The 8,494-nt window shown below is 64.1% G+C and overlaps 3 protein-coding genes across 3 annotated transcripts; 1 reads left to right on the top strand and 2 right to left on the bottom strand.

The window, feature by feature from the left end:
- Positions 1 to 351: 351 nt before the first annotated feature.
- On the bottom strand, positions 352 to 5,265 carry AMSG_10253 (NADPH-cytochrome P450 reductase; the record flags this gene model as incomplete). Its single annotated transcript, XM_013897993.1, has 2 exons — positions 352 to 4,895; positions 4,974 to 5,265. 2 exons carry the CDS (start codon positions 5,263 to 5,265, stop codon positions 382 to 384), a joined length of 4,806 nt encoding a protein of 1,601 aa, XP_013753447.1. The 3' UTR covers positions 352 to 381.
- Positions 5,266 to 5,935: 670 nt separating this feature from the next.
- AMSG_10252 (adiponectin receptor protein 1) lies at positions 5,936 to 7,014 on the top strand (the record flags this gene model as incomplete). The annotated part of the gene is made up of 2 exons (XM_013897992.1): positions 5,936 to 6,032; positions 6,098 to 7,014. The coding sequence occupies 2 exons, from the start codon at positions 5,936 to 5,938 to the stop codon at positions 7,012 to 7,014; spliced, it is 1,014 nt and encodes a 337-aa protein (XP_013753446.1).
- Positions 7,015 to 7,048: 34 nt separating this feature from the next.
- On the bottom strand, positions 7,049 to 7,951 carry AMSG_10251 (uncharacterized protein). Its single transcript, XM_013897991.1, has 2 exons — positions 7,805 to 7,951; positions 7,049 to 7,590 (listed from the first exon to the last, which is right to left on the bottom strand). Exons 1-2 carry the CDS (start codon positions 7,928 to 7,930, stop codon positions 7,162 to 7,164), a joined length of 555 nt encoding a protein of 184 aa, XP_013753445.1. The 5' UTR covers positions 7,931 to 7,951; the 3' UTR covers positions 7,049 to 7,161.
- Positions 7,952 to 8,494: the final 543 nt, after the last annotated feature.

Genomic DNA, 8,494 nt, shown 5'->3' with positions numbered 1-8,494 from the left:
ACCCCCACACACACACATACACACCCATCCCCGCACCCACCACCTGCGCCTGGCCTTCGCCAGAAAACCGTCCACCACCACCCCCCTCCCCCCCCTCCTCCCCCCCTCCTCCCCCCCCCCCCCTCCCCCCTTCCCCTGCTCCACCTACCGCCCGGCCATCTTCTCGCGGAGGTCCGAGTCGAGCCCGCGCACAAAGTTATCGTCCTGGGGTGCAGCTGCCATGCTTGCTGTCGTCGTCGTTGGTGTCAAGTGCCGTTGCCGTCGTCGCACCACGTGGCTGCCGCGGCTCGGCGACCGACTGGCAAACTGACTCGCTCCCACTCGCCTGCTCCGCCACCTGCTCTACGCGAATCCCCGCTCCGGGATCTGTGTTACACTGCCCTATCCCCACACATCCTCGACATATCGCCCGCTGGCCTGCATGTCGGCGAGCCATGCGACGCCATCGGTGACACCGCCCTCGTCCTCGGCAATGCGGGCAACAACCCGCCGGACGTCCTTAGCCATCCGCCGCCCATCGCCGCAGACAAAGACACGCCCGCCGGCTACTGGAGACAGAATCTTCTCCCACAGCGGACGCGCGGCTTCTGCCATTCGGTCCTGCACATACATCCGCGAGCCCGAGACTGTCGTCTGCTCGCGCGAGTATGCCCGCGAAACGGTGCCCACAACGCCCGCAGCCTCAAAGCCGTCCAGCTCGTCAGCGTACAGCTCGTCACCGCCGGCCTGGCGACATCCGATGAACACCATGTGCTGCGTGTGCGGCCCTGGCCGCCGCGCAACTTCGTGCAGGAAACCGCGGAACGGCGCAAAGCCGGTGCCCGGTCCAACCAGCGCCATCGCCACCCCGTCTGTCGACCCGCCTTCTCCGGCAGCCGGAACCCGAAAGTGCGGATCGCACGAACGCGTAAAGGCCCACAGCTCGGTCCCCGGTGCAAGCTCCGCCAGATAGTTGGACGCCAACCCGCCAAAGGCAGGTGCTGTCTCGCGGACCACCCCGACTGTGAGTGAGACAACCTCGTTAAGACCGCCCTGCGGTGCCGACGAGATCGAGTACAGCCGCGGCTTGAGCTTGGGCAGCAGGCCGCAGAACCAGACGCTGGCGCCAGCCACCGCCACGCTTGGAAACTGCCGCAGTACATCGCTCACCGTCAGCCGCCGTCCGAGGACAAGCTCATCGTACGCCGCCATGCCTTCGGCCGTTGACGAGCCGAGCATCTCCAGCGTCGCCCGCTCGCTCGCTACCGAGCAGAACTGCGCGAGCTTGCGAAGCAGCATCCGCGGCGGCGCGCCACACACATCCACCACGTGGGTGAGCACAAACCTCGCTGTAGTCGCCGTCCCCGGCTGCAGGACGTCCCACGACGAGCCACCGTCGCCCACCACCACCAACTCGTCGAGCTCATCGTAGAGCCCGGCGAGGACCGCAAACCGCACCACCGCAGCTTCGGGATTCGCCGGAAACACGCCGATGTGGTCGCCCGGCGCGTACTTGTCATTCTCGCCGCTGTTCATCATCACTTCGATGTGCCGGGTCGAAAACCCGGTCTTGCGCACATACTCGGGTGAGAGCAGTTCGTCGTTGACCACCACTCGCATCCGACGCCCGCCGTCGGACGAGTGCAGCGCCTCGAGCGAGAGCGCCTCGGCGTGTGGCCCAGCCGCCTCGAGAACCAGCGCTGGAAGCTCGTCGCCAGACTCGATGTCATCGGCACCGTCGGCGGACACCAAAGGAACCGCCTCCACGCCGTACGCCATGTCGAGCGCCGGCACAAAAAGTGTGTACCACGCCTCAAAGTCCATGTCCAGCGAGGTGTCGTCATCGCCAGCCCCACGCTCGCAGATCGCGCTCACTCCTAACCGCTCCAGCTCGTGGGCAACCTTCTTTGGCACAGCCTGGAACCGATGGCCCCACTGGGTGTTGCCGCAGCCAAACACTGCCGTGTACCACGAGCCGAGGCCGGCAGACTCGGGACTGGCCTCGCTGAGCCACGCCACAAAGTCGCGCGCGTTGTCCGGCGGCTCACCGTTGTACGACGACGTGACAACAACCAGCACGCTCGTCGCGTCGGGCTCGCTGCTCACCAGCGCGCCAGAGCTCAGCACCTCATCGAGCGGCGAGATCACTACCCTGCTCAGCGCGCTGCCGTACCGTCGCCTTGCGTCGGCCTCAATCGTCTGCGCAAAGCCGCGCGAGGTGCCCATGTTCGACCCGTAACCAATTACCAGTTCGAGGCCACCCTCGACACCATTGAGGCTCGGCGCCAGCCGGATCACCTCATCGCTTAGCTCTGGGCTCGCCGCTGCCGCTGCAACGCTCTCCTGCGCCGCCGCCGCTGCCGCCGCCAGCTGTTCACCAGACATACCGCAGACGTTAGCCACCACCTCGAGGTGCTTGGGAATGTGATCGGCAAGCGCATCCGGATCGTGGGTAGCAAAACTGGCAAGCGAGTCGTACAGAGCCGCACCCTGGCTCGCGGCTGCCGCCGAATCGCGGAGCGACGGAACCAGGAGCAGCCCGCCGTCGGGCTCCACCGGATTTCGCGACGCTGCAACTTCAAAACCCGGGGGAACCTCAAAGTGAAAGTTGCGGAGGAGAACGGCAACGACGGCACGGACCTCGAGAAGCGCAAAGCGCGAGCCAATGCACACACGGTCGCCGCCGCCAAACGGCATCCACGCAAACGGGTGCCGGCGAGTCTCGCGCTCGGGCGCAAATCGCTCCGGGATGAACGCCTCAGGCTGGCTCCACAGCTCCGGGTCGCGGTGGATGACCCACGGAACGGTCATCGAGTGGCTCCCGCCAGCAACTCGGTAGCCACCAACCACAAACGGCTCCGGGTGGTAGCGGATGACCGACTGAGCCGCCGGGTACAACCGCAGCGTCTCCTTCAGCACCATGAGCAGGTAGTGCATCTCGCCAATTTGCGCAAACGACGGCAGCGCCGCCGGGTCCGGCCCAAGCACCCCGGCCAGCTCGGCCAGGATCTTGGCTTCGACCTCGGGATGCTGCGCGATACAGAAGAGCGCCCACGAGGTGAGGAGCGTGGTGGTGACATGACCGGCGGCAAGAAAGACCATGACCTGCTCCTGCATGATGTCGTGCGAGATAAAGTCACCCGTCTCTGGGTCGGCGTTATCCATCATAAACGCCAGAAAGTCGGCGTGCTCCGACGCCGACGGCGGCAGCTCGCCGCGAGCAACGCCGGCCGGACGCTCCGCCAGTCGCTGGGCCATGATGTCGGCGACGACGGTCTCAATCGAAGCCTTGGCTGCCGCAAACCGCCGGTTCGACGAGGTCGGCAGGATCTTGAGAAAGCCGAACTGGAACGAGCGCGTGACCTGGTGGTGGATGATGAACTCAAACGCCGAGGTAAAGGCCTCCGCATGTGGGTTGGCCCGCGACGCGTCGTAGTCGAACCCGCACCGACAGATGACCTGGAACGTGAGCTCCTTGAACGCATCGAAGCAATTGAACGCCGTTCCGGGGCTCTCCACCGCAAGCGCTCGCATCGACGCCGCAAGGCAGAGTGTCGCCTCGTGGAACGCCGGCACAAAGTGCTTCATCGACCGCGTGCCAAAAGCCGGTAGGAGCGTCCGCCGCGACGACGCCCACGTCTCGCCGTCGGCCATGAACAGCGACCGTGCCATGACCTCCTGCTTGGGAAACCGCTTTTCGGCTGATGCCATGATCCGGTGCACATAATTGGCGTCGGCAACCACATACAACTTCTCCTTGCCTAGCGCGAGCTTGGTCAGCTTGCCGTACTCATAGGTGAGGAGCGCCGCGGCATGGACCGCGCCCTTGGCGGGGAGAATGTCCGGGATGTTGCCGACAAGCCATCGGGTCTTGGGGCCGCGCGGCTCGCGGCTCTGCATCGGCTGCAGCGAAATGCCGGCCTCGCGCGTCGCGCGCGCCATCATCTGCAGCACCCCGAGCTTGAGCGACGGGCCGGAGACCAGCCGCGCCACAAATGACGAGACAAGAAAGATGCCGCGGGCGACAAAAGAGGTGTTGAGAATGGCAAGCCCGCTGGTTCCAGCCTCGCCCGAGCTCGATCCCGCCTCGCCATCATCACCATCGTCTGCACTCGGCACAGGGCTCGGGCTCGGACTTGCGCTTGTGAGCGTGTCGACCAGCGAAATGGCCTGAAACAAGTACTGCGATGCGTCGAGTGCCTCGGCTGGCGGTGACGGCGCCAGCGCTGGCGGCGCGCTCGGCTTGATGGACGCAAGCGCTGCAGCAAGGCTTGGGGCTGGTCCCGGTCTTTCGTCGTCAGCTGGTGCCGGTGTCGGGCTGGCCAATACATGCAGCGCAAAGTCTGGATGCTGCGACGCCAGCGCGAGATTGCCAAAAAAGACCAGTGCAATGCGGCGAACCTCGGCGGGCGAGAGCGTGAGGCCGACAGCCCGGGCGGTGGCGAGGTAGTTGGCGGCGACCCACTGCCAGGCGAGCTCGACGCCTTGGCGGGCGGCACCGGGCGCGTCGACCACCATCACAGGCTCAAGCTCGTGGCGCTCCGGCGGCGGCCCAGTAAAGGTCAGCACAATGCGGAGGCGAGTCGGCGCAGAGGAACGAGTGGCGGCCACGGCTGCCGCAGCATTAAGCGCTGCAATCCATGCCTGTCGCGACTCGTCGTCAGGCACAACCAGGTGCGCAATGGACGCGCTCATTCCAGTCGCGCCCTGCACAAATGGCAAATCACCCTCAATCTTAAGCCCGACACCGCGACGGATATGCCTTCCCGACACCGTTGCCCTTGTCCCCGCCAAATCTAGTCGCACATGCTCGTCATCATCGTCCGAACGTGGACATCCAGCGTTGACCGCTGCTGCATGCAGGCACGACTCCTCGCTCGACTCGGCGCGTGGCGGGCCAACAACCAGCACGCCATCTGCCTGCAGCACCGCCCATCGCCTCGCCCACACTCTCTTCCGGCCGCGCAGCCAGACGACGCCTTCCATCGTCGTACCTTCCATCGTCGTCTCCATCATCTTGTTGCCCTGCCGGGAGAGAGGGCATGCCGCTGCTGGCAGAATCGCGCCAGCCTCGTCAGCTCCAGCCACATCGGCGGCACTAGCCCCAGGCCCAGCCACATCAGCCTCGCCAGGCCCAGCCACCGCAAAGACCGCCCCAAAGCGGGGACCAGTCGGCCCTCGCGGCTCCACATCGACCGAGTCGACCACCGTCCATGGCGCGACGGAGAGCGCGTCGAGACCACACGGCGCCGGCATGCAGAACATTCCCACGACACGGCCAGACATGCTGGTCACCAGGCACAAGTCAGGCGTTGCCCAGACTGTGGCCTCGCTCTCTCCCCCTCTGCCTCGCTGCCTGCTGCTGACACACGGCGCTGCGGACACAGCTCTGCTGGCACGGCCGACATGGGGTGACTCACTCTGCCTGACGCACGCCCATTCAGCCAGGCGATGCCGTCGCAGGGGACAACGCCTACCACGGCGCGATGAAGCTGTGATGGAGGGAAGAGCAACAGTCGGGTTGATGCAGAGATCGTGGCCAGGTCACATTGCTCGCTGTCCTTGTCTCCATCACCCGGCCACTGCTCGCCAGCTGCCTCATCCCCTTAGCCACGTCGCCTCACCTTGTCATCGCCCTAACCTCTCCATCGTCCCAGGCGCCATCACATCCGATCAGTTTGCATTACACAGCCTCTTCCACAGCCTCTGCATATCAAGTGCACCCGCTTTGGCATCACCACGAGATGAGGCTCTCAGCATCGATGGCTATGTAGTGGCGCAACGCAGCTGTTGTTGGCTCAAATCGATCGGTCTGATCAGCGACTGACGCACGATTGTCTGGCCGTGGCGCAGCCATGGAAGCACGCGTCTACAGCTCCACCGTCTAATGCCGGCACCTCACTCTGTCACCGAACAAGAGCGGCGAGGACGTGGGGCAACCTCCTTCTTGTCCGACATGGTGGCCGGTGACGAGTCGGCGAGCGGCATGGCGACGGCCGGCGGAGCGGGGGCGATGGGTCCGACAGGCTGTGGCGTGGCGAGCGGAGCGACGGGTGTGCGGCATCGGCGGCGGGGAGCGGCGGCGGGATCGGGGACGGGGGGGGGTCTGTGGGAGAAGTTGCAGATGCTGGCGGAGACAAGGACTCGGCGGGACGGACGGTGCTGTTCGACGGCGTGGAGCTGGGCTCGTACGACGAGTCGCCGCTGTGGGTGAGGGTTAATCCGTTTGTGATCTCGGGCTACCGGCTCGGGTGCGCGAGCATGGCGCAGTGCATGCGATCGGTATGGTACCTCCACAATCAGACGATGAATGTGTGGACGCATGCTGGTGGGACGGTGGTGGTGGCAGTGATGCTGGCACTGCGACTGGCGGCGCACATCCGTGACGTTGGCCCGTTGTCGTGGCTGGACGCCGCGCTGGTCGGCGTCTTTATCTTTGCCTTTGCCTCGCAGTTCCTCCTCTCGGCGGCGTATCATGCGGTTATGTGCCACTCAGCGGACGTGTGCTTCCGTTTCCGCCAGTGGGACTACATCGGCGTGCTCTTCCACATCGGCGGCCTGGAGCTTGTTGCCCTCGTCGGTCTCTTTGTGCCACCGGCCTGGCTCGGCGCTGCGGATCGTGGGCGCGATCTTGTTCCAGCTGCCACCCTGGTCTCGGCCGAGAATCTGATGTTTGTGGCGGCGTTTGGCTGCGTGGTTACGGTAGTCTTGGTGTGGACTATCAGCATGCTTGTGCTCCAGCCGCACCGCAAGTACCGCATCTACGTCGGCATGGTGCTCCTTACCGCGCTCTCGTGGGCCCTTATTTGGCGGCTGTACGCGGTCGACGCGCCGGTTGCTGCGCAAGCGGCCCAGGCCATGTGGGACGTGCAAAAGTGGTACGCCATCGGTATGGTGCCATTCCTCTACAAGGTGCCGGAGCGGTGGATCCCCACGGGCTTGTTTGACATCTGGGGTGCCTCGCACCAGCTTTGGCACATTGCCATCATCCTCGGCACGTTCAACGAGCTCGAGCTGCTCATGACACTTCTTTGAGATTTGGCAAAGCAAGCGAGAACGGGCTCAATGCTCGGTCTTGGCGTATTTATCAGCTCTTTCAGCAGCTGTTGCCATCTGCAACGGTGGCAATACCTGCGCCTGACGATGGTATCTGTGTGCGGCGGGGCGGCGGGTGTTGATCGGCTACATGTACATAGAAATGTCGTAGGTGTTGCCGTACGGGCCGCGGTTGGTAAAGGTGATCTGCGAGGCTGGGCGGAACTGCGAGCGTGCAGCCCATGCGGGCTTGCGAGTGTTGGCAAACTCGCTCTCAGCCTTGTCTGCGCTTGCATCGGCATCTGCGCCGGCCTGACGGGTCTCATCGGCACCGTCAGCTGCATCATACCCCGATCCACACTCGTCGTTATCCTCGTCATACTCGCCATTATCGTCGGCTATCTCCAGCAGCCCCGATGCCGATCGCTCCAACTCCTCCTCGACCTCGCGCGGGAGGGTCCACGGATAGCGACCCTCGGTCTCGCCGTGGCGCGAGGGCATGCGGACCGAGTGGGCAAAGAGGCCGTGTGACCGCCTCGAGGCCACCACATCGCGCGGATCCATCTCTGCCGGCACCTACACCATCTCCACGGCAACACTCTCTGTGAGCCACTCCTGCCGAATCCACCAACAGCCACACACCCGGCCAGTGGTGCTGCTCGGCTGCGTCGAGCTCGCCACGCGTGCGTCGGCCAAAAGACCGTTGGTTGCCAAACGGCTGCCAACGGACTCACTCCCAGCCACAGCGAGGCCATGGCATGGTCAAGCCGACAGGGTTTGGGGAACGTACCACCACCGCAGGCGCCTTGCGGCCTGTGAGGTACTCGTACAGGGGCGTGGCCTGCGAGAGCATCCGATGCAAGCTGCCGGAGACCTGGAACGACCCGTCGCCGTACGTCGCCTCGTATCGAGCCATGGTCAGTCGGGGAGGAGAGGAGTCTGGCCCTTGTCCGGCGCTATTCCTAGATTGCTGCTCGCCGGCGACGGCTCGTGGGCAGCTGTTTATCGGCAAGCCCTCGATGTCGTGCTTGCCATCCGGTTGCCGGGCGGGAGCTTGAGCTTGATTTGGGCTGGGGCATTGGACCAGCTCCTGCCATCTGCCATCTGCCGGCCACCACTGCTGATAGCCGACGATGCGATTGATACGATTGATCGATACGATTGATCGAGGCGATTGATCGGTACGATTAATCGATACGATTGATCGATACGATTGATCGATACGCTTAATCGAGGCGATCGACACAATTAATCGAAACGATTGATCGATACGATTGATCGAGGCGATTAATCGAGGCGATCGACACAATCCCTCGATACAATTTATCAACCACAACTAATCGAGGCGATCGATACAATCCCTCGATACCATCGACACAATCGATGCGATGCACAATCATCACTCTCCCCTCTCCTCCTCCCCTGCCCATACCCAGCTACGATGTCACCCCCCCCTTTGGGGGCCATTTTTTTTCCCCCA

Source organism: Thecamonas trahens (assembly GCF_000142905.1).
Source record: "Thecamonas trahens ATCC 50062 unplaced genomic scaffold supercont1.61, whole genome shotgun sequence".
Lineage (NCBI taxonomy): Eukaryota > Apusomonadida > Apusomonadidae > Thecamonas > Thecamonas trahens.
The sequence above is the reverse complement of the archived record's forward strand: the minus strand, read 5'-3'. Positions and strand labels throughout refer to the sequence as shown.

Excerpts from the sequence above, each read along its gene's own strand:
- AMSG_10251 (XM_013897991.1), bottom strand. The coding sequence starts at position 7,930 with ATGGCTCGATACGAGGCGACGTACGGCGACGGGTCGTTCCAGGTCTCC. Across the intron at positions 7,591-7,804 it reads GCAAGGCGCCTGCGGTGGTG|GTGCCGGCAGAGATGGATCC; the intron begins GTACGTTCCCCA and ends GAGATGGTGTAG.